Source organism: Mercenaria mercenaria, chromosome 12, assembly GCF_021730395.1.
Source record: "Mercenaria mercenaria strain notata chromosome 12, MADL_Memer_1, whole genome shotgun sequence".
NCBI classification, from domain to species: domain Eukaryota; kingdom Metazoa; phylum Mollusca; class Bivalvia; order Venerida; family Veneridae; genus Mercenaria; species Mercenaria mercenaria.
The window spans coordinates 24107898-24134732 of record NC_069372.1 but is presented as its reverse complement, the minus strand read 5'-3'; the positions used below and the strand labels follow the sequence as shown (position 1 = coordinate 24134732).

Below are 26835 nucleotides of genomic sequence, written 5' to 3'. Positions count from 1 at the left end.
GCAATTTTGTTCTAATTTCAGAAATATCTAGGTCAATTCGGATACCTTTTTGGTCCAAACCAGGAAACGGGACCTTCGGGTTTAACGTCAAAGGCTGTGTACGTAGAGGCCGTTAAAAAATTACAAAGAATGGGTAACATACCGGAAACGGGTGTTGTAGACAGACGTACACTTGAACTCATTAAAAAACCGCGGTGTGGCGTAAAGGACGATATGGGACCTGAGTCGCTTACACGGCACCGACGGAAAAGATACGTCACGGCGCCATCCAAATGGGAGAAAAGTGGCCTCACATACAGGTAGGATGTTTGTGTGTAGTAATTTACTCCGTTTAGTTCGGAAAAAGGTCAGTTTATTCCCCTTAAATGCTTTAAAGGTGAACAAAGCTGAGCAAAGGTGAACAGAGGTGAGCAGAGGTGAGCAAAGGCGAGCAAAGCTGAGCAAAAGTGAACAAAGCTGAGCTAAGGCGAGCAAAGGTGAGCAAGGGTGATCTGAGTTGAGCAAAGCTGAGCAAATCTGAGTAGAGGTGAGTAGATCTGAACTTCTACGTAAACGCTACTCAGTTTTACATCAGTTTTGCATCATTTGACCAAAAGTGATACTTTTAAGGTTATCAGATGGTTTGACATTCCATATCCTTCCCAGAGGGATCTGAATATTGTAACTCTTCAGACTTAGGCAATCTCTAAAAGTAAGGGAACATTTCGTCTTAAAGTAGATCTACTTGTATCAAACAAAATACTATCCGACTTTAGTGTACAATCCAGCGACCTGTTGTTTTCCTGTTTATGTAGATTGTGCAAATGTGGACAGTAAACAAATCTGTAACAATCCTTACAGTGTTAAGTGGTAACAGCGCAACTTCAAAGGGCGGTTCTTTATTCTGATACTATCTTAAAGGAAGGGGTTAAGTGACCATAATATCTGAATGCGTAAATTAATAAATTGTGTACGTATATAACACGCAGAAACATAAACAAAATTTCTATATACGATGTACAAAGTAAAACATACAGTGCTTTGTAACACTCTTTAGTTCCTACAGTTTCCTGTAAATCTGGGACAAAAGATCCGCAATCGTACGCAGTGATCTCCCTTGCCACTACGCTCTCATTGATCTCTTGGAAAAAACAACAGCAATTTGAAATGTTTAAATTAGCAAACCTATGAACGTATGTGCAATATACGAGCTGGCACAACTTTTTTTCATTTGAAATCCAGAATATTTTTACAGAGTGAAAATGAGAAAGCACCCATCGTATATGTTTTTTATGCTGATTGATTAAACAGACACTAGCAAAAATACTCGCAAGTGAATACGAAAATAAAATAAACAAAGCGCGGTGGTATTGAATGCTTGTTGAAACATCTGCTTGTTGGCTACGTAGCTGTCACGAAACCTCGAAGAAACATCACAGGGTGAGAAAAATGTGCAGCCAGACCGGGACTCGAACCCGGGGCCTCAGAGCTAGCCGGGCGCCTACACATTTTTTTCCAGTTTTAATATTCAAGTTCTATACCGTGACAGAAGCAAGGAACTTCTATTTAGTTTTCCATTAGATGAAATTCTAAATTAATTGAGCCGTGCCATGAGAAAACCAACATAGTGTCTTTGCGACCAGCATGGATCCAGACCAGCCTGCGCATCCGCGCAGTCTGGTCAGGATCCATGCTGTTCGCTAACGGTTTCTATAATTACATTAGGCTTTGAAAGCGAACAGCATGGATCCTGACCAGACTGCGCGGATGCGCAGGCTGGTCTGGATCCATGCTGGTCGCAAAGCCTCTATGTTGGTTTTCTCATGGCACGGCTGAATTATCCTCTCCCAAGTGACAACTTCCCCACAACAAACACAGTCTTTCCAGTGGTGTTAAACTGTAGAGTGGTCCCTGTAAATTTTTTTCTGCAGATTCATTGCTCTCATGGAATAAGGTTAATTGCTTATAAATGTATCTGTACATTTTGAAAAATAGTTCATTAAACATTTCATTACTTACACAAGCGATACGAAAGTATTTGTTTGCTTAGCGTCAGTTAATAAAACGTAAAGTTTTTAACCCTTATCATGCTGGACACGATTGTTTCTGCCTTTGCGACCAGTGTAGATCATGATCAGCATGTACACACGTGCAGTCTGATCATGATCTGCACTGTTCGCCGTCCAGTCAGTATCTTTTTGGTAAACACCCCTTTTAACAGTTAATGGTACTGTCCAAATTGAAAGATGGACAAGTTCATTGTAGAAATTCAGCAGTGTAATGGTTGAAATAAACTGGACAGTTATAATGCTCATTACTCAATTTTGTTAATAATTCCCTCTCTCAATAAAAAGTTTCACAACACTTTTGAGAACTTGTTAGATGTTTTTAAAAAAAGGCTTACTTGAACGTTGCTTACTATTCTACGAAATAAAGATACTTTCCATTTGTCCTGTTCATACAGGTGTTACGCAGAAATGGTCTTTTTGACAATAGAAACAATTTTGCATGAAGTACAAGCACTTGTATACTTGTATGAGGGTTAGATTTGGTCAGGAAATTTTCGGTGATCACATTGTAATTTCAGAAAATTCTTAGTAAATAAGATGCTTTTGTGGTTTAAATGGAATTATTGTAAATGTTTAAACAATCGGTTTTGAAAGTATAACGAAAGTGATAGTGATGAAGACGAATAAAAATCAAGTGTAAGCGGAAACAAACACAATGATACAATCAGTGTCAGTTTTGAGATGGCCCTTGACTAGCATCCCTATCTGAGCCGCACAATACTGGTTAAGTTCCTTGTTCTGTTTCATCACAATGTAGCTACCGAGATGATCTTGTTAAAGATACTTAAATTCCGGGATGTCAAGCGGATCATGTAGACGTGTAAATATAGCACTTGAGCACCGCTTTACGAAACCTTCTCATGGTCAGGAAACGCATGATTCAGTGTCACAAGTGGCTTACTCTCTGGCGACAGAGGCCCTGATAGTGTTACTGTCATTTTTTTCACTTGATAAGATACATGTAATTTTAAAGTTAGTGACTACATAATTATGAATGTCCGAATCAAAGAATACTTCAATAGATTAACCCTTACCTTGTTAAATTTCTATAATGAACTTGTTCATCTTTCAGTTTGGACAGTACTGTTAACTGTTACAAGTGGTGCTTACCAAAAAGATACTGACTGAATGGCGAACAGTGCAGACCTTATCATGCTGGAGAAGATTCTGCCTTTGCGACCAGTGTAGATCTGCCTTTGCGACCAGTGTAGATCTTGATCAGCCTGCACATCTGTGCAGGCTGATCAAGATCTACACTGGTCGCAAAGGCAGAATCTTCTCCAGCATGATAAGGGTTAAAGAGTCATTGCGTAACCCGTAATATTTACCTTTCAAATCGGAATAAAAGATCACATAACAGATGTTTTTAAAGAAAACTGCGAGCAGCAAATTTGAAAAAGGTTTACTCGCTTTTAGATAACGTAAACTTTCATAAATTCCACTGCAACAATCAAAAGAAACATGACAGTATGGATTGAAACAACATAATTCCTGGCATCATTGTCGGTCTGGCTAATGGGTCTTCATTGTACTTAAAGAATGAAGTTTAATAGAAGCAAGTGTTGCATGTTTGAAAGTAATGTCAGTACTTCCTCCATCACAATTTACATGTTTCTGACGATTTAGACTTTGAGAGATGCCTATCTTATGCAAAACTATGCAAATCTAAAACCGTCATCTCAGTCTTGATAGGAACCATATGGAAAATCGGAGATGATTAGCGCACGAACAAGAATCGATTTATGTTTTCAATCTCTATTGTTTTGATTTAAAATTTATTCTGTCCCTCTGTCGGGTCCTCAAAATCTATATGCGGATCCTTGAAGTATTTAAACAATTAGCCAATGAAAACGAGGCTGATGAAGCTGCCGAGGATATTAAAATGCGTCGTTAACATCTTACATTTCATACTTTGCACACACTTGTTGACATGTAGGTCATTGTGACGGTAGGTGGCAGCACCAACATCTGGTAACTATTATGACTTTGAAATGTCGTTTGGTGAAAACGTTTCAAGTTCTCATTGCTGTTTTGTATTTCGTTTTTACTGGATTTCTGTGAGAAAGGATGCATGTTTAATGTTTCAGCATTGGATTTTGTTTTATTTTACACGGATTAACGATTTCTGTCGATTTCTAATCTCCATAAAGTAGTTCTGTATATTGTTGCACTTCCGGTTTGTTTCTGCTGCGTTCCAGTGTTTAAATTCGTGGCGGTTTCAAAATTGCTGGCATTTTCTATTCATCAAATTTAATCTGATTATTTTGAAACAATATCTGGGTTAGTGTGTTTGGTCGGTAATGAATCGTATTAAAACTTTTTTAAGATGATGCATTATTTGTACAGATTAAACAAAAGAACGCGGTAGTTTTGAATTTTCTTTGTGCAAACTCTTTGTGCATTTAAAACAAAAAAAAAAAAAAAAAAACATCTAAAGCGGTCATACAGCTGCGGCGGTTTTAGTGTTTCCAGTTCTGTTTCATATCAGGTTTACACGGAAGTTTTGATCTTGCCTGTGTGCTTGTTAAACATCATTTTACTTGTGTTCTAGTAAAGAAGTTTCGCATGATTCATGAGAAATTTTTTTGTTGAAATTTGGCAGATTTGACTAGGTCAGTGTTTTTATTGTGTCTCGCAATTAGATTAGTAACATGAGTATATAGGATCACACTTGGGTTATTTGTTTGCTGTAGATGCCATGTCCTTCGTAGAGTTTGCTGAAAGGATCTTGTAAGGCTTTTTGTCAATATACGTATAAGTTCATACGAACGCTTAAGTCACTACCGGAAGAGCTTGTTTACTTTTGTCGTCTGTCATTGGCTGGATGTAGACTTTAAGCTTGGTACGGGTCTCACACACTGTATCATTATTTATCATATGAAAAATTGGCCGCTCGTCAGGAATACAGCATTAAACCCCGAAACGAATAACTGTTGACTCGATTTAACAAGGATCTAAGGATTTTGACCGGCAACCACATACAGTCAAGATGGCGTCTTCCATACACAGGGGAAACTACTGCCTAATGGACACCTTGGATGCTGCAGACGACTCAGAGAAGCCAGATTTAGTGTGTCCTTGACCTTGTTCAGCTGGGTTGCGATGTAATAGAAATCATCACAACCTGCTTGAATGAGGACAAGTGCACGCTGGGACAACATAAAGTGCAATCTGGGACAGGTACAGGAAAAAAACAGATGCTTTACTGACAGACGAAGTTGCATCGTGATACAGGCGACAAACGCATTTTGAGACGACATGGTATGCCAGATGACAGATACTGTCAGATCTGCGGACAAAAGGGGCCTTTTGGGATACTAGTAATATGTCTATTTAAAATCTGGCTACTTACAGACTGCAAACTCTTAAACCATGTTACGATGTAATCTACATATGATTTAAAGATTGCATATACTGGTCGTCGTATACAACCTCTAGTATTTGAGTGCCTTGGCAGAGTTGTGATTTTACCACTTTGTTGCGGCAGGGAGTTGTGTGTTATAGCTCCATTGTGGCAGCTTTCTTGCATAAATTGAATGTTGTATGTTTTTGAGTTCAAGGTGTATAAGAGGTGTTGATTTCTTGTGAACGTTTTGGCGTTGATTATGTATTTAAGGTGCTGCCACATGACTACTTTACATCGAATGGATCAACAAAACAATAAATAAGCCTTATTCCTCCATCACACATCAGCCCACATATTATATTTTACATGCAAGATATAAATTCATATATAATTATCTGCAAAAGAATATATCGAAGCCCTATCACATGATTTTTCAGCTACAATTCAATTTTGATTTAATGGCCACTAAAATAAGCAGAATTGATTTTACGGATTATTACTGGATCCCAGTCAATAGTCACCAAAATCTCAAACAATGAAACAATGTTATCATCCGGAAACCAGTCAACATCATCTTGCCCCTTGGTTTCCGGGTCGTATTAAAGTTGTAGTGTTTCACTTCCGTGCTCCGGAATTTGAACAATTGAGGTTGCTATGGTGTCAATTGACAGGGAAAAATTTACTCAAGCCGATGTTGATATATTTCTATATGTTCATGTATATTCTTATAGCAAATATATATGCTTATAAACTTGCGGTTTCGAAGCATGTTAAATTTCCTTCAAATCTTAAAAGCACTCAAAAAAACTAGATGGCGTTGTTTTGCGGAAGCTATTTGGCGCGCAAGTTGGCCGGGGAATATAAAATTATAGAAAAAAACGCAAATTTTTAGTATCAGGTGATGCCACGAAACCAAGAATCGCGAGTTCGAGCCCCCACTCCTCTATCTAAAATTACTAACATTTGGTTACAAGTCCCGTGTATGGGTAATTTACACCATGCACGCTAAAGAACCAGGAAGTTTCTGAAACTGGAGCGTCTTCAAGGCTGTATCTTGCACTGTTTTCCCTTTGACATTACAAATACACTTATAGGGGTCGCCCATATTGGCTACTGGTGGTGACTGTAAATGAGCTTACACACACACATCAGTTAATGCTTTACAACTGTTGCTGGTGTCCCCACTTGTATAACTCCACGTGCTGGGCAACACGTAGCCCGCCCGCTTTGCTCAATAGGGAGAGCGCGGATCTACGGATCACGGGGTCTCGGTTCGATCCCCGGGAGGGGCATGTGTTCTCCGTGACGATTTGATAAAAGATATTGTGTCTGACGTCATTTGTCCTCTACCTTTGATCCATGTGGGGAAGTTGACAGTTGTGGAGAACAGATTTATACTGGTACAGAATCCAGGAACACCGGTTAGGTTAAATGCCCGCCCGTTTTTATATAACTGAAATTCTGTTGAAAAATGGCGTTAATCCCAAACAAACATACAAATGGACACCACGTGTAGAACATCTCCAAATTTACAGTAGATATCCCCTACCACTGTCAAACCTGTTATATTCATATATATATTGTTATTCATAAATTAGTGTTACACAAGTCGTACGTTTATAATAGTGTTAGGTTTATAATTAAGTTATTTATGAACATGGCGATTTAAGTTTATAATTCTAAGATATATAATTATCTATGCGAAAACAGGGTGTTTTTAATTGTTAAAGAAATGAAATTGAAACGTCTACTTATTTGAAAGTTAAGTAGCAACTTGAACATTGCAGCTGTTTTAATCGAAATAGAAATTTCAAATATTTTGGCAGTGTCTTTAAGTGATATGCTTTCAAATATACTATACCATAAAGCGTCCGCTTTTGTATTGTCTGTTTTGTATGTTAAGTGCTCACGGTTTAAACTTTAGCTGTCGTCAAGTGATTATGATGCCTTTGCGACATCTTGGTTATTCTGGCTACCGACTAGATAGTCTTTTTTCTAGAAAGAATAATTCTGTTTTATATTCTGACTTCATCAGTCTTGGCTCTGATTATGTTTTGAGAAGAAATTGACCAAATTGAATGATAGACCAGTCTATTTTAGAAATTTAGCAGGGTAAAGATTAAACAACTTCTCGTTTTACACCGGTGTTAGAAATTTTAAAGTTTGTAAAGGGGTTTAGATAAGCTTTTATAAGGGATATAGAAACACTTTTGAGATATTGTTAATACTAGTACAGAGTAGTGGATTTAAGAATCAAATTCACTCCAATGTACAGCTTAGTTTTGACCTGTTTTTTTTTAAAGTGGCGCAATTTGGCAAAACTGCTCTCTCGTTTATATAACTGAAAAGTTGTTTGAAAAAGACGTTAAACCCGAACACACATACACTCTCTCTCTTTAACACCAACTGACGGCAATTCCATTCCGACGTTAACGTAGACGTTACGTTCCACTCATGAATATAAACTTGAACTAAAACGTCAACTCCAAGATTGCTTTAAGTCTGGTATACACTCTAAGGGTGCATATATCCTTGGTTATAACTATTAAGAAACATTGTTGGAAGCCCAGACAATGGCTTCGAGGCCACAATATTTTGGTTGTAAAAAAAACGTTTTCAGGAATTTTCAGGTACTTGAAAATTGGGTTGTAAAAATTATGATCTCAAGTTTAAATATGAGTGGAATACATGTTTTGGGACTTATCTGCAACTGCGATCTGAATGACCACGTGCATTAGATTTTAATTTACTTTTTCTCTGATGTATATCTCTTTGTCACTTGCCTTCATATCATGAAACCGCGTAAAGATTGGCATTAAGCCTCAAACTACTCAATGCAAAAATGCCTGTCGATAAATGTACTCACCTGTGCAAATATTTGGCAACATGCAGAGAGTTCGTAGAGCTAATACCAAACATATAATTGCCGCCCTGTTTCAAGGATAAATCTACTCTCAGCTTCTTAATTTTATTACTCTCTTGCAGAATTATGTGTACATTTTTTTTATGCCAGGTTGTGCGTAAACGCAAAGTCATAAATTTGTTACGTTTTCTTTTAATTTCAATCAGGGCGTGCCATACTAAGGCCGTCACGGTTATTCATTACCCCCTTCACATGCCAGCCATTATGTTGGTAGAGTTCACTTTTATAATTTTTAAAGTTAAAAAACGGGAATATCGTCCATGTATGTTATCACTTCTTGCCGGAAGTAAGTTTAAAATGAATCGTTGTTCGAGCTTATTTGGTAGGGAAAGGGGAAGGGGGCATCCGACCACCGACCATACGCAGGTCCGCACCTGTGTGCTTCCCTTACAATCGGCAAAGACTGAACCGAGGACCCGATATTGATACGTACAAAAAACTTTATTTTATTTTGCATTTCAAGCTACTCTCGTCCTCTGTGTTTATCAGTGCGCAGACTTTCATTTTTAGCTCACCTCAGCACGAAGTGCTCAAAGGTGAGCTTTAGTGATCACCCTGTGTCCGGCGTCCGTCGTCGTCCGTCGTCCGTCCGTCCGTCCGTCCGTCCGTCCGTCGTCAACAATTTGACTGTTAACACTCTAGAGGTCACATTTTTGACCCAATCTTAATGAAACTTGGTCAGAATGTTACCCTCAATAAAATCTTGGACAAGTTCGATATTGGGTCATCTGGGATCAAAAACTAGGTTCATAGGTCAAATCAAAGGAAAAGCTTGTTAACATCTAGAGGTCACAATTTTGGCCCAATCTTAATGAAACTTGGTCAGAATGTTACCCTCAATAAAATCTTGGACGAGTTCGATATTGGGTCATCTTGGGGTTCAAAAACTAGGTCACAGGTCAAATCAAAGAAAAAGCTTGTTAACACTCTAGAGGTCACATTTTTGGCCCAATTTAATGAAACTTGGTCAGAATGTTACCTTAATAAAATCTTGGGACGAGTTCGATATTTGGTTATCTGGGTTCATAAACTAGGTCACCAGGTCAAATCAAAGGAAAAGCTTGTTACGCTGTAGAGCCACATTTATGACTGGATCTTCATGAAACTTGGTCAGATTGTTAATATTGATGATCTCAAGGTCCAGTTTGAATCTGGGTCATGTAGGATAAAAAACTAGGTCACCAAGCCAAATCAAATGAAAGCTAGTTTACACTGTAGAGGCCACATTATGACCATACCTTAATGAAACTTGGTCAAAATGTTAATCTTGATGATCTATAGCTCAAGTTCAAATCTGGGTTAGGTGGGGTCAAAAACTAGGTCACCAGGTCATATCAAAGGAAAAGCTTGTTAAACACTCTAGAGGCCACATTTATGACTATATCTTCATGAAACTTGGTCAGAATGTTAAACTTGATGATTTTTAGGGCAATTTTGAATCTGGGTCATGTCGGGTCAAAAACTAGGTCACCAGGTCAAATCAAAGGAAAAGCTAATTAACACTGTAGAGGCCACATTTATGACCATATCTTAATGAAACTTGGTCAGAATGTTAATCTTGATGATCTTTAGGTCAAGTTTAAATCTGGGTCAGATGGAGTCAAAAACTAGGTCACTATGTCATATCAAATGAAAAGCTTGTTAACACTTTATGAGGCCACATTTATGACTATATTTCATGAAACTTAGTCAGAATGTTAAACTTGATGGTCTTTAGGTCAAGTTCGAATCTGGGTCATGTCGGGTCAAAAACTAGGTCACGGGGGTCAAATAAAGGAATAGCTAGTTAACACTTTAGAGGCCACATTTATGACCATATCTTAATGAAACTTGGTCAGAATGTTAATCATGATGATCTATAGGTCAAGTTTAAATCTGGGTCAGGTGTGTTAAAAAACTAGGTCACTAGGTCAAATCAAAGGAAAAGCTTGTTAAGACTCTAGAGGCCAGATTTATGACTGTATCTTCATGAAACTTAATCAGAATGTTAATCTTGATGATATTTAGGTCAAGTTTGAATCTGGGTGATGTGGGGGCAAAAACTAGGTCACCAGGTCAAATCAAAGGAAAAGCTAGTTAACACTTTAGAGGCTACATTTATGACCATATCTTAATGAAACTTGGTCAGAATGTTGATCTTGATGATCTTTAGGTCAATAGGTCAGGTGAGCGATACAGGGCCTTCATGGCCCTCTTGTTTTCCATTAGAATTTCATTTTCCATCAGAATCATGCGTGAGCAATGGAATCATATAATATTTTGATTGTATTTATTGTGTTCATATCTACCAGGATGTTACATTTCAATAAAATAGCTCAGCGTCTGTACCTCGGCGGTGTAGATTATATAATCTACAATTGACAATGCATATGTTTCATAGAGATAAAAGATATGTATGTAAAGCACGTTGGTAAATAAAATACCAGATCAGCGAATTATCTGATCGCACGCCTATAGATTATATACACCGATTACTTCACCCGGCGAGTGATTACAATATTTGATAATCAATTTTAAAAGAAACCAGAAATTTAGTTCAAATCTCCAGATAAACTGAACTTGTGAAACAGGGCAGCATAGTTTTATTAATGTACTTGAACTATACCTTTAATCCTAAAGTACGTCTTTTCAGGTTAGTCGATCATAGTATGATACTGAATACGAATACGTTTTGCTTCTATTCTCTGTTCTATTTTAGCTCCAAAGAGTCAATGTTCATGATGAGCTATTTGTCTGACTAATACATAAGTGAAACACGCACGCTCGGGCATCGATTACTCGGGCACCCTGGCTCGCTCGGGCATCGATTACTCGGGCACCCTGTCTCGCTCGGGCATCGATTACTCGGGCACCCTGGCTCGCTCGGGCATCGATTACTCGGGCACCCTGGCTCGCTCGGGCATCTATTACTCGGGCACCCTGGCACGCTCGGGCATCAGTTTCTCGGGCACTCTAGCTCACCCGGGCATCAATTACTCGGGCACCCTGGCTCGCTCGGGCATCAGTTACTCGGGCACCCTGGCTCGCTCAAACATCGAGAACCCGGGCACCTTAGCTTGCTCGGGCACCCTGGCTCGCTCAGGCATCAATTACTAGGGCACCCTGGCTATAAGTTGTCTTGTTTTGTTTTCGTCATATCGACACGCCGGAAAATAAGCTTCCATACAAATGGTTCACCGGAAAGAACTACACATATAAATATACTTACTTAGGTGCGCGAATTATGGCTAATCCAGTGCTCTTGTTCCCGAGCAGTCGCTGAATTCGGAATAAGTCCAGCCTGTAATGAATGAGCATTTATCTTTGGTTACTGGCTAATTTCCAGAATGTGCACGTGCGTTTTGAGATATGAAAGTGTTATATAATTATCCTATACGTTTAACAGTGTCTTCAAAACAAGAGTTTTAATGTTGTTAACAAGGTTGTCAAACAATTTGTCTTGATCAGCCAATTTTAAGATAAATGCGGCCACAGAAATTCATATTTATGTTGTAAATTTAACACGGAATGTTATCTTTTTCATTTTTTTCTTCTCGCTTTAACTTTCTCAACAAAAGAGCTCTGACTTTTTACTCATATTCTAAGAAGCTACAAGACAGATTTTATAGATATATAGATATATTTTATAGATATTTGAATAGCTTAAGGACTTATTTTTCGAACTACAAAACCAGACTTATATAGGGGTATGAAGAGGGGAATTATTAAGCGGAGACTGTTGGCACAAATCGATATGCAGACAGTGTTAGAGATGCGGATCTACTGGACACGTAGGTGAAAGGGGTAAGGTAAACAAATAATCAGGAAACACTGGAAAAGCTGTGGACAGTCTGGAAGTATTGGAGGTGGGAACAAACTGTAGGCGGTAAAACCTAGGGACATAAAGGGAAAGAAATGATTATTCAATATGAAAAAAACAGCTAAAAGTAAATGACTAAGGCCACGGACAGTAAAAGGAACATTACACGTTTCGAAGTAGTGGGAGAGGGGTTGGGGTGGGGGAGGGGGCATGAACAGAATGCAGGCTGTAGTGAACAGGAAATAATCTGTAATTAGGGGTATGAACATTGAAACAGTATTCGGACTGAACTGTCATGACGTGTAGGGGTAAATATAAAATAAGATGAGATTCAACTGAGCGCGAGACATGTCTCAGAATGCATCTTCCTTAATAAAGACGCAAATGCTGGCAGTTCGAGATTGTTTCTACACTCATTGCACCAAGGTCTTAGTCGTTTAGTCTTGTAGAGAGAACGATTTTCATTTCAATGTACAATTAATGCTCTGACCTGCATCGGTTTTTGTTAAGTATCTAATTATCCTACTGCCCCATTTGCGTTATTAACTATTTTTCTGTGTCGATGTCTCCGCTTTCATGCGCAGTCTGTCTGGTGGTTTTAGTGGTTTAAACAGATCAGTTTTCATGTGATATTCTAAATTTAGTCTACGGAACTTCCCTCCATTAACAGGAGTGACAAATGAACGATACTGACTCATTAAAGAACACGCTGTTCGGTATATCGTGGCACTTCTGTTGGCATGACTCACTGTAACCAATATAAACTGTTATAAACATGCTTTCCTGATAAAACTCCAATTTCTACAATGATGCAATTGAGCGATTTTTGTAAATCCAGACTCATTTCGTTAATTATTTATTTACAATCAAACAAGTGCTAAATCCGCCTCCGAACAGAGACCACTTTGCTCTAAAGACCTCTTAGTTTGTTGCTCCATATTTTAACATTTACAGTGTATTTTAACTTGTGAATAACGACAACCTGTTAATAATGACCACTTTTATATCTTCTAAGGTTGGTCTTTGTATACAGGATTGCCTGTACGTCATTAAATTAACCCTTACCCTGCTAAATTTTTATAATGAACTTGTCCATCTTTCAATTTGGACAGTACCATTAACTGTTAAAAGGGGTGGTTACCAAAAAGATACTGACTGAATGGCGAACAGTGCAGATCTTGATCAAACTGCACGGACATGCAGGTTGATCATGATCTACACTGGTCACAAAGGCAGAATCAATCGTGTCCAGCATGATAAGGGTTAAGGCCATTCAAAGCACTTGATTTGCTAATGGCTATCGATTTTAAAGTAAAATATAACAGACTCGGAAAAAGTTAAAGGAAAGACATCATTCCATACTAGCAAAACAAACGATGTCCATGGAAACGTGTCACACCCGCTATTCTGTTAAAGCCATTTTATACAAGAGTTGTAACTTGCTGTCAATGTATCACAATCTTTGACTAAAAAACTGATCGTGCGAATTTTACACGTTTTATAAAAGCACCTTGTTGATTTATATATAATATATGACACTGTGTTTCTATTTTGGTTCCGGAAAAGCGTCGGTGTGTGCCAGATCGGCTTGGTGATAAGATGACAAAGATATCCCGAACATCATGTGTGTTGTTCTGTCACTTTCATGTGTGGTATATACCCATCATCGTTGCATTATGTCATATTGTTATGCAGTACCATACATAACTGAGACTTTGCTACCTGTAGATGCAAAATACCACAAAGTTAGCATAATGTTTAGGAAAACAGCACTGACTGTTTATGTTAAGATGAAACACCTTTCAACTGGGTTTATATTAAGGAGAAACAGCATCAAATTATGGTCATATTTAGACGAAACACCACAAAATCGGAATGGCAGATTCAGAACGCACCATGCCAGACGAAAACACTGCAGTTTTAGGACGGAGTGGTTTAATTTTGTTTTCTTCTATTATTTCAGAATTATCAATATGACGCCGGATCTTTCTGCTGATAAGGTACGCCGAATCATTAAAAATGCTTTTAAAGTATGGAGTGACGTCACATCCCTCACATTCTCAGAGACGCTTAACTCCGATGCTGACATTCTGATCCAGTTTGCGGAAGGATATCATCATGATGGCTACCCTTTCGACGGCCAAGGTAATACATAATGCCTTCATCATCGAAATAATGGTTTAAGATGTGTCTTGCCAAGAAAATACAAATGAAAAAAAAAATAGTGTGCGTCTAAATATGCATTTCTTAAGCAGATCATCCCAGTTGCTATTATGCAAACTCAAAACAGTTACTGTTTTGTTTGAAAAGGTCAATAAAGTGTCTATGATGTCTGGTTAATTTAACAATATCTGGCAATTTTACACCTCTCGTCCGTGTCATGTAATGCTAAAAATGTTTTTGCTGGAATAGCCTAATATTTCCTAGTTTACACTTTTATTGTAAATATTATGTATTTTCCGTGTTCCCTGCTCTCATATTGGCCGAATTCTTCAGTCCCATTACATAATGAAAAGTACATAGACCATGTTTGGAGTCGCATGTCTGAAACCTTATGAAGCCATTATTCCATTCTTGAACCTATCATTTCATTCAAGAAATAAATTCCGAATATTCGGCTGTCTCGAACTACTTTTTTGGATTTTTGCTTTCATATACATATATAGATATACATATGTTTATAAAAATAAGAATGGATTAAAAGAAATAAATCCGCAAATATATGTAAATATAACTTACATTCTTAATTGATTTTATCGCAGGGTCAGTTTTGGCGCATGCGTTCTTTCCTGGTGACGACAGAGGCGGAGATACTCACTTTGATGACGCTGAACACTGGACGTTCAACTCTTCCGAAGGTACTGAATTATCTGAACTGTTAATTATTTGAAATGCATGGAAACAGACATTTTAAAATTCGGCCAGACTTTAGATATTATGTTTAGTCATTATTACGGAACATTATCTGTCATTAGTCAGCACAAAATGAGATGATGCAGAAGACATGAATATCGACTTTACAATTTCAATTTGTCTAGAATTATGTGGAATAACGTTTCGATATCAGAAGGAAATGTTTGCATTGTATTTTCCTGCTCATCGATTCCCCCCTTTCACACCTCTTCCACTCCTTGACGAATGTATATAAAGTATAGGCCATTGTGGCGAAGACCACACATAAAACTTAGAAAATACCATACTCTTTAAGTGCACGTGCTGAGATCAGAAGACACAATTGTTTTTATTGCCTATGTAATAGTTACAGCTACCATGTTTTTTTCCTACAAGCACTATCTTATTTAAAATGTTGGATATACTAACAGATTCTGCGTCGGAAATGAAGCATGGTATAACATATGGCAACTACGAATATATCAATATCCTTTGACCTGCAATAATTGTTGATGAGTTGCTCTGTGCTCTGTTATGTCTATCATGGAAAATCTGGCAAAATTTTTGTTTGCCATTCAAAAATGTTGTATTTTTATTTGGGTATTTTGGCACCATTTTTCTTGTTTTAAAAAGCATATATTAAGTGCTGATACACTGTTGGCAAGTTGATACTGTGAGTTTATCGTAGAAGCTATTTTTGAAGTCTTTGAGCCGAAGATAATCGCATTTATTTTAAGATTAATGTATCTTTTAAAAAATTTTATCACGTGGGTGACAGACACGTACCGCAAACCGTTCCTCATACGCTCACTCTTGACTTCGATTGTCATAAATATAGGTCATATTCCTTTGACTGCTCGGAACAGTGTTCTAGAGTAATCTTCTAATTGGTTCTGCTCTGATACCTTGCACTGTTGAGATTATCCATAGTTTATAGGAACAAAGACTGGTTTTCAATTGTCGTAAATGTTTATCACGTGACAGTTCTATCTACACCAGGAACATGACCAACATATCCTTGTTTTTTTATGTTTTGGGTGGAATATGGTCTTTTTTATGGGCTTGACTGCTACGCCATTGTCTCATTTTATATAAAAACGTGTGCAATTGTATTTTCCTGGTTCTGTCGTAAAGTTCGTCGACGTGGCGTAGCTCCTATACCTATCCGACAAGTCGTTGAGCCATATATCTTTCTATTCCAGGAGTGGATCTGTTTATGGTAGCTGCACATGAATTCGGTCACGCCCTAGGACTGGCCCACAGCAGTAATACAGACGCCCTCATGTACCCGTGGTATCAGGGGTACGTGGACGGGTTTAAACTACCGTACGATGACGTCGCGGGAATCCAAACTCTTTACGGTAAGCTGGTAGTAAATTCATTGCAGATGCCGTTTTTTCTTAAACATTCAATATGTATGAAGTATGAATTTTAAGTTCCGTAATGATTTTAATATTATGAAGGCAAATAAGGCAGAGAATATGCATATAAATTACATGTTTAGAAAATCACTACTTTCAATGTATCGCATGAACTTATACAGTCAAAGCCATAAGGGGGCGGGGTGGGGGGTACTAAAAACCATTGAACACAATCATTATTTCTATAATATTATTCAACAAATGCTCAAACTTTGGAAATAACATAGGAAAGAGTTAAGTCACGTGAGTCTTTATGGGTTTTCAAATACAGTAACTTACAGATGTAATGAGATAAAACTGAGTGCAATATTTTAGTTGAAGTAGATTAAGATAAATTAATCAAGTAAAATCAGCTGTAGTTACAGAACTTTCTTTCAAGTTATTATTATCTTGACTTAACTTCAACAGGTTCAAAGGGAGATGGCCGTCTGCCACCGCGGCCCGACCCTCCAACACGACGACCCCCGGTGACCCCAGACCCCCGAGACAGAGACAGAGACAGGGATCGTAACGATGGTTACACCGTAAATCCCCGGCCCACCCCTAAAAGACCAGATTACGCTGTTAATCCTTGCTCACACTCGATTGACGCAATAACAGTTATACGAAAAGAAGTCTTCATCTTCATTGGTTCTGTAAGTATAATCTATTGAACGACTTTCACGCGTTTCCAACCCGCAGAAAGTACCTAAACTCATTTATGTGTGTCTTAATGGACTTTGAACAAATTGTGTAACTGATCTGTCGGTATGCCCTTTTAGAGTAGAATTTCCTTTTAAAGTTAACATGAAGTATAACACATTGTAGACTGAGACATGACCAGCACTTTGAAGAAGTTCCAGATGTCTAATATAGCTTGGCGATACATAAATATCAAATTTTATTGTTCATGCGCGTTGGCGTATCGATTATGAATAAATTGTACGTAACTGATAATTCTAAATATTTATTAAAACATTTACAAATGAGTTTGTTGTTTTTCTTCAGCAATTTTGGAGACTTGGAAGCAATGGAATGAGCTCCACACCGACACAGATCAACCAGTTCTGGTACGATCTCCCGGAAGATGGCATAGACGCTTTGTATGAACGGACTGATGGGAAAATTGTTTTCTTTAAAGGTATGTAATGATGATTTTACATACTGTGCCTGGAAAACCAATGATTGATTTCTTTTAAAGAGCTCTATGCTTCGGACACTGTGGACATAATGGACTTTTTCAAGAATTTGTTTTTTGCCAGTTTAACCGCTACAGGATCTGTCTGTCCGTTCATCCGTCTGTCGATCCGCTCCCGAACCCACCCACCTTCCGTCCGTCAGTCCGTCCGTCCGCCTGTCCACCCACCTACCCAGCTACCTACCTACCTAATATAAGCATGCTGTTCTGAAAAATGATCATTATGGTCTTTTCACAATTATTAGATTGGTATTATTTTGCCAATTGTGCACGAAATATGCCATGAAAAGACTTTTGCTATTTTGATAATAGCAGAAATCGAGTGATGTTGTCTGGCTGCCTAAGTGCTAAAAGCTTTATCGTTGTTTTACTTCTAGTTTTCAACCTTTAATGAACGCCGACAATCTAATATTTCCACAAAACAAACACCCAAGTCGTTAGGCGCATTAAAGCTTTTACTATTATAAGACGATAAACACAGATAAGAACATTGACGAGTATAATGCTTTAGTCAGTCTCATATTTCAGTAAAGGAATACTTGTCCGATCTGATATGCAAAATTAGATTATAGAATGCATTGGTCTTTTTTGACTTAAAAGTATTATTGTCAGAGAAGTAAAAAAGTGACTGCACGTGATGTTCGCCCCCATCTTCAGTTTTTTATGAAATGGATTATCGAATTAAGTATTTAATTAAAAATTAATTGTCAAAAGCGGACACGATAATGCAATCCACAATGATTATTATCGTCTCTTCTAACATAAGTGTTTGTTCGCTTATTGTAAGCTTTAAAGTCCCCCTTCGTGTCCGTCTTTCTGTCATTACAGATATGCAGTTAGTGCAGTCTTTGATAGAGCTATCCCTCCTCACCAGATAACAGTTAAACGGCAAATCAGGTAGAACATGTGTCACTTAATCAAACTTCCGGTTCAATTAAGGGACACATTATGTTCCACCTGATCAGTTTTCTTTGCTATTGCTTACGGTTTTAGTGCCAGTACCAGTGATTCTTTTTCATCTTCTAGTTGTAAGGGGATGGATTTAGTCGTTTGAACATTGACAAATCGATATTCATTCATGATTTATGTTGAGCAGTAATCATGTGGTATCATGTTCATCCTACAGGGGACAGATTTTGGATGTTCAGCAGTAACCACATGGTATCCAATTTTCCAAAAGAAGGCCGACGATTAACAGAGCTTGGAATAGATAAAGAAGTGAAGAAAATTGACGCCGTTTATGTGTGGGCGTACAACAAAAGGACATACTTAGTTACAGGCGACATGTACTGGAAACTCAACTCCAAAGACGATTATATAGAATACGATTATCCCCGTGATATGAGTATATGGAGAAACGTGCCAGTTCCATTAGATAGTGCGTTTCAGCATTGGGACGGTAAGTAACTTTTGTTATCATTATATTGTAGATCAGAATCAGAAATTTACTCTCTTCTAAAAGAGGTTTCAATGATTATTTTAGGAGGGCATATTCTAACTATCAGCCTGTAGGGGGTTAAGTACATATCGTTTTATATGTACAGATACCATTTGTTGGCAGGTGATTATTAAAGCTGCATTCACTTATAAAGTTTCTTATTTACATTTAAGTGTCAAAATTTTATAAGAAAGAACGACGCATTTAGCATAGGGAAATAATTAGCTTGCAGCTGGGCAAATAAAGGTTATATACATTTTAGTTTCATCAGCTATGAACAATAGTATGTACATGAGGACATGCAGGATTTGTTAACATTATCTTGAAAATACCGGAAACACGTTGAATACACTCAAGTATTATATGTTATTATATTTTCAATGGGGTCTTTGAACTATAAGATATCTCATATCCGGACTTTGCTTCAACTTTAAGGGCTCTTGAATAAGAATAGTTAGTATGTGTAAATAAGTTCAGTGAAAGATGGCCTATTTTACTAAATATATTTGATATTATTCTCTAAAAACATTACTGTATTACACATACACTGCCCAACCTGTATAAAAAGACCGCCCTTGGAATAGGAAAAATAATGTCTCTTAACACATATAAATTTACACTATATATGGTAAAAAGGAAGAGAAAATAGAGGTCTTTAATCCTTATCATGCTGAACACGACCGATTCTGCCTTTGCGACCAGTGTAGATCATGATCAGCCTGCACATCCGTGCAATCTGATCATGATCTGCACTGTTCGCCATTCAGTCAGTATCTTTGGGTAAGCTCCTCTTTTAACAGTAAATGGTACTGTCCATATTGAAAGATGGTCAAGTTCATTACAGAAATTTAGCATGGTAAGGGTTAACAGTTGCTGTCCTTATTCGGATGTGGCTTTTCGAACAGGTTTTACTGTAGTTTAAATTTGGACATTGATTTTGATTTTCACTTGTCTGAGTCCAGGTTTTCTTGCATTAAACATAGTGTTATAATATTATACAAGTTTTCATAGTTTTCGGTGAGAATATCAAAATAAAAGGACTTTCAGAACAGTTTACATATATACCTCTGTTTATTTTCAGGTAAAACCTACTTTCTTAAAGGGGACCAATTTTGGGAGTTTTACGACAATAAAATGAGGACCCGCAGAAAAGAAGGAAAACCCATTTCTAAACTTCTTGGTTGCCGAAATGGAAAACTCACTCCCTATTCAATGGCCTTAGAATTAGAAGACACTGACGATGGATCGTCTGCGACGAGTGTTCAAATATTATTTTCTAATCTAGTCATTTTACTATTTTGTATACATGTCTTATAATGATAGATTAAGTATGTATTTATTTCTCATATCAGTTTACATGAAGCGAGAATTTATCATGATAAAAGTTGCACTCTATAGAAAAGGTACCTAGTTAAACAATGATGGGAAAATGATGTTTAAAGTAAAACAATGGTCACGTTTGCGTGCGCTCTATCTCTATTCTTAGTGGTAATTAAGTAAGCCTATATAATGAAAGATGAGCTATAAATATCTACATTATTTTTTTAAATTCACTGTATAATTATTTTCTTACTTTTAGTAATTGGTTAAGATATACAGCAAGGCAATATCTATTAACTTTTATTTTTAAAGCAAAAAAAATCATTTTGAAATTGATTTTCTTAATGTGTAAAGGTCGTTTTTTTATTTGGAAGGAAAAAAAACTAGTTCTTATGTTTACGTAGCAAAATATATCATTGTCCGCTGAAAATACATTTCCGATTTTTTTACTGGGGTAAAATGTAAGTTTATAGAGAAAAATGCAACTTTGTTTGGTTGATACCATGTCCAGGATCGTGCCTATTTGTACAATCAGTTTATGAATGTTTGTGGTCTTGTAACTGCTTTAAGCAGACACGTGTGTGTAAACTAGTTTCATGAAATATCTGAAGAAAATGTATGCATATGTTTTAAGCAATTTCTATTCCAATGCTGTACAGCATTTTTTTACCACAGGGATCAAAGTTCAGCTCAAACGCAAATCACTGCAGATGAATCACCTAGATATCAACTATTGTCTATACCATACAGTGGTGTTGATTTCTTGCTACTCGCACCAGTGTCGGTATCATACGGAATCCTGGTAGGATTCCGTAGTATCAACGTAATCGCGTTGATTTTTTGACAGCATTCAGTAATTGCAAATTGCAATTAAAAAGTTTCGACCAAAATATTTTCATTTTCTTCATTTCGATTGACCATAAATCTGTTGGTCAGTGCTTCATGCAATAGTGAAATTTGTATGAAGAGATACCAAAAAGGGCTATTGTGAAACAACGTGAAGTCCTCTTTAAAATACTGCAGTGAATTCCATATTTTACGGGGTTACATCAGTAGTGATTTAGAGACATAGCGTAGTTTTCTTCATCCAGTACCATCAAACATTAGATAGCTGCACTTCCACCATAGCATTAAAGTCATTTGAATCGTGCATAAAATACCCTTTTTTTACAACACTGACATCTCATCCTGTGGCCGTTCTTCGAATTTTCGAAATAATTTTTCGTGAAGAACGTGCAGTAAAGGATGATACCAGTTGGAAAACCCAGGAACAGATTTGTTCTTGACTTTCCGCAGACCTTCTATGGGTGCCATTATATGCCTTGCCATTTCCTGGTTGTGAGAGAGCATGTGAGAAAATTTGTATCAAATGCGAAATGTAGTCCCACTTGTCATTTTTTGCGCAGTATTGAAAAATTAATCATACTCGATATAAAAGTCTTGTGTGTTAGTGATTAATAAAAGTTACCTCCCTTCTTTCAAACACAAATCTGGAGTTCATGGTTATGTGCTTTATGCTATATTGTAGAAAAGGTACTAGACTGTTTTGAGATATACTTTTGAACCCTAGGATTAAACGTTATAATGTTGACTTGGTTATGTTTACGCATGCGTATTTTTAACCGTATCTGACATTACTATTTGCATAATAAGTCGAGATTTTATACTAAATCTGAAAATTTTAAGTGTTGAACACGTGCTTTTATATTTTAACTTTGTATTCGTGTATCAAAGTAAAAATTTTGATGACACCTTTATATTTTAATGAGATTGTAGATAGATTAAACATGTACGTAGTGGTGTTCTATGAATGCTTATTGTTAAAGTTGTTATCATAAAAGATGTAAATACTCATTGCTTCTATAATATTGAACGAATGGTGTGTTAATATGTTAGTTTATCCTGAAAGTGCTATACATGTATAGATTACAGTGTGTATGTCTCTAGCATTTTATAATGCACCAAGATATAATATAGTGATTTGTCTAAAACTTCATATTTTTTGTCATTCAAAAGAACAACACCACGATAAAAGGAACGTTTTGGAAAAATGACGTTTGGACGGTGATAGTTGGATTTTTTTATGTTTTGTTTTGATAACAATAACAATTATATAGTTAAAATACATAAAGGAGAAGTAAAATACTGATAAATACAAATGTATGGTACTCATAAGATATACTACAAAGTTTGCTTGTTGTTTTTTTCACATGATGTTCAAAGTGTATGTATTTAATCGTCTCATAGTTCATGCAGATTTAAAATGAGCTACAGCAGTTAACAATAACCGACCATTTTTAGCAGCCTCATACCGCTATATCCGGGCATTACGAGTATAAAAGGTACCAAATATAAAGTTGATTTAAACCTAAGTATCCCAAATACAATGTACCGAAAATATTCTGTATCAAAAGTTTGCATGAACTGTAGAGGTGAATTTCTTTTAAATATATCATCATTATTTAGTTATTATATATTTTAACAGTATTTTGTAAATCAAATTTTGTTTTGTTTTAACAAACTGTTTCTTTTCATGTTCCAATAGACGGAAATCCTGTGTATAAATTTTGTGTCTCTTTTTCTGCAATTTATTTTACAAGTATATTTTATATGCAATATTTATTCATGTACGAAGCAGCTCTGTGTACATACCGTATCCTTTATAAACTTCCATTTTCAAATATTTTTTAAGTTGTGTTTAATTTTTATAAATTATTTGTAATGCTTTTGTTCTTATGTTTTTCCTTATATTTTGGGATGATGTATGTTTTATAAGTCGGAAAGTATGCAACGTCGCTTTGTAAACTTTCGTGTCAATACTTTAGCTTGTTATAGGTATCTTGGGTATGACATGACTCCATAACATGTTTTTTTTTCTTCTTCAGATTTTGATTTCTTAACGGTGGGTGTATTTTTCCTCAGCATTTTAGGTTTTTATGTTCTTTTGGTTATGCTTGTAGTTAGGTTCGTCTTGGGTTACCATACACTTTTCCCAGTCTTGTTACTTAGTAACCGATGACGTCATGAAATACTCCTTTCGCCGGAAATACTCAAGGTATTTTTTAAAAATGATTATAAACGTGTTAGATATTTGTGGGCTGTGTGAATCCACAACAAATAATTTCTATTTTGGTCATGAAAATGTGTTTTACATCTTGATTCAGTGTCTTCATTTTCATCACTATATACATGGTCCACCATTTTTTAAACGATATAAATGTGTAGAATAAGTCTTTCTATCAAACTCATACGCAGTGATCTCCCTTGCCACTTCGCTAAGAAGCGGCAAGGGAGATCACTGCGTAGCAGTTTGTCTTGCTATACTTGAATGGAAACTTCTGATGGATCGCGTGATGTCATTGAAGATCATAAGGACCTTTGAATTTTCGAAATATTTTTGCTTTCACTGCTTCATCAGACATCATATTTTGCACTTGTTTTAACTGTAGACTTGTCATGAATTGACAGTTAGCAAAATTGTTAGATTTTATGAAGTTAAATTCTGCATGTCTTGCAGATTTACGTTATTCAGCAAATTTTAGGAAACAAAATATAATACAAAGACTCAGTATTGAACTGTAGAAAATATATTCATATTAACTGTGTTTGTTTTATTGCACATTACTTAGAAATGTATCCATATTGCACAAATTGTCAATTTGCGTATTCATAGTCAGGCCGGTTTCTTTGTATTATGATAGGTGCAATATTCATATTTTTTCCAACCGTCTTTTATTATGCCCATTTTCCTTGTCAGAAATATAAACCATATTGTATCTTAAAAAAGTTACAACAATAAATAGGCTCTTGAATAAATCTAAGATGACCTCCCACATTCTTTCAATTTTTACAATTTAAGAGTTTGAAATTACTCAGTGCGCATGCCAGCATGTTTAGATTCATTGCCCATATCTGCTTAAAGTACTTTTGTGATTCTACTGATGCCCGGATTTTGAGCCTAGTTTTTGTTGTTGCTTTTAAAAAACATTATCATGTACTGAAAATAAAACTTTCAGCAAATAAATAAATAAAGCAGGACGTGATCTTAGTAGTCTTTTTTTCATTCTCGTATACCAAAGGTCTTAATAATTTCCCAAGTAAATCTGCTCAAGTTTACAGACTGAATAGCGAACACTGCAGACCATGATCAGCCCGCACGGATGTATGTACAGGCTGATCTTGGTCTGCACTGGTCGCAAAGGCAGAATCATTTGCCGACAGCAGGCTAAAGGTTTAAAGGGCTAAAATGTTCTTTTGCTTTGCTATTTTAGAATTATCATATTGTGATAAAACTTTAAAAATATTCAAGTCCCTTAATATTTTTCGCCAATACCGAAATGCATCGTTCTTTGAAATCACCTGTGTTAAAGACCACCTCTGAACAGAGACCACCTGGCTCTAAAGACCACGTGTTTTGTTTCCCATTTTAGCATTTACAGTGTATTTTAACCTGTGAATAAAGACCACCTCCCAATAAAGATCACATTTTGGCTCTCCCAAGGGTGGTCTTTATAGACAGGTTTGACTGTACCTGCCATGCCAATTTCAAGGCTTGAACTATCCCATGAATACGGTGCCGGGTCTTACAGCAACATTCTACCGATATGGTATATCTACTAGGCATTGTCCATATCTCGTTAGGCTGAGTCTGCATCCTTTAATTTTTATATACCGTTTGTACATGTATAAAGTTCAATTAGTCTGGCATAAAATATATTGTTTTATCTTAGCAAAGAACAAATCAGTTTTGTCGCAATATTTCTCACACGTGTGCTAGTAACATTTACTTAAAGAGTCAAAAACTTAAAACAAAATAGTTAGTGATGAAACCTTTTAAAGGTTAAAGGGAGATAAATGTGTTCAAGTTTAAAAGAACACAATCTTGGCTGACTTAACCAACGAGAGATCTTTCCACAACTCAGAAGGTCCTACGTTTTTGAAAAAGTAGAATTTAACATTTGGACAGCTAGTTTTAAATATAAAGAATAACATTTAGTTAACCCTTCGGATTACAGTTGAACCAATCGGAGACCATAATAGTATCATCTCATGCTTTCAAAATCTGAAGTAATTTCAAATTTTAACTATTACATTGCTAAATTTCTAAAATGGACTGGCCCATCATGCAGTTTGCGCAGTACCACTTATTATTCAAAAGGGTGCTCACGGACAATTTACTTACTGAATAGCAAACAGTGCAGACCATGTCCGTGCAGGCTGGTCTAGGTCTGCACAGGTCGCAAAGGCAAAATCAGGCTAAAGAGTATGCGACGACAACATAGCTCTAGGATACTTACTACTGTGTTCACTGTTTATTATGGGTTATTTTGTGTTCATGGTAAGGATTTAAAGTCATTTTGTTGACATCACTTTTGATAAAATTTCCTTGGTCATTATTTACTGCAGTTGAATGTAAACTGAACATGTACACGGGGATTCTTTACAGTGCTGTACCTTGAAGCGTAAACATCGATGCCTCGTCACTAGGAACAAGTGAGTTGTCAAGAAAATCAGACTTAGACAGTCAACCTTTGCTGCTGTTTGCTTCATCGAAGCTTGCTAGAAATATTTCTTAACCCTTACCCTGCTATACTTCTAAAATGGACTGGTCCGTCATTCAATTTTGGCAATACCATTTATTAATCGAAGGGGTGCTGATTGAAACTTTACTGACTGAATAGCGAATAGTGCAGACCATGATCAGACTGCACGGATGCGCAGGCTGATCTTGGTCTACACTGGTCACAAAGGCAGAATCATTTGCAGCCAGCAGACTAAAGGTTAATTAATACGTGACCTAAATCGAAATTTTAACGAGCGAATTTGATAAAAGAAAATGAAAACAAGGTACAGCTTTCTTTATAACGACCCCAATTATATATAAATATATACTTATTTGTTATTATGAATAAAAAATTTCCCGATGATGCGAAACTTTTTCAAGCTGTTCAAGGGAATTCACTCTGTAACTATTTTACATGATATTTTGTATGACTTATTTCCCTTGGACTAAAAATATTTAAAAAAAATCTACCTGAGCCGTACTGTCCCGTGCGATGGATACTTAAAATATTCTCAAAAAGTTGCCCCTAGCCCCTTTAAAAATGAATACCACTGAATACCATTTTAAAGGAAATGAAAATATACAATTGCTGAAAACTACGTTCAACCTAGTTTTTGAAATTTCAGCACTGGGACATCGAAACGAAGATATGTAACAGTTCTTTGAAAACGGAAAGTTTTTAACAGCGAATGAATGACCCCTTTATGCAGCCCTTTTCTGGAATTCTATGTAAATATCAGTTAAATGAAGTTGTTATGTAGAGTAATATACATGTTTTATATGCTGTTCAATTTTCATTTGAAACAACATTTTCTGCCTATGATTTGGTGTTGTTTGATTTTTTACTAAAAATTTAAGGCTAAGTCTTAAAGATATGCAATGCTCAGTAAAGAGTATACACGCGATTT

At 36.6% G+C, this 26835-nt stretch overlaps 1 protein-coding gene across 1 annotated transcript; it reads left to right on the top strand.

Annotated features, from left to right (window-relative positions):
• LOC123533733 (matrix metalloproteinase-2-like) lies at nt 1-24400 on the top strand. The gene is made up of 8 exons (XM_053519460.1): nt 1-299; nt 14080-14261; nt 14879-14974; nt 16211-16369; nt 16838-17064; nt 17417-17549; nt 18733-19005; nt 20126-24400. The coding sequence occupies exons 1-8, from the start codon at nt 130-132 to the stop codon at nt 20359-20361; spliced, it is 1476 nt and encodes a 491-aa protein (XP_053375435.1). The 5' UTR covers nt 1-129; the 3' UTR covers nt 20362-24400.
• The last annotated feature ends 2435 nt before the right edge of the window (nt 24401-26835 follow it).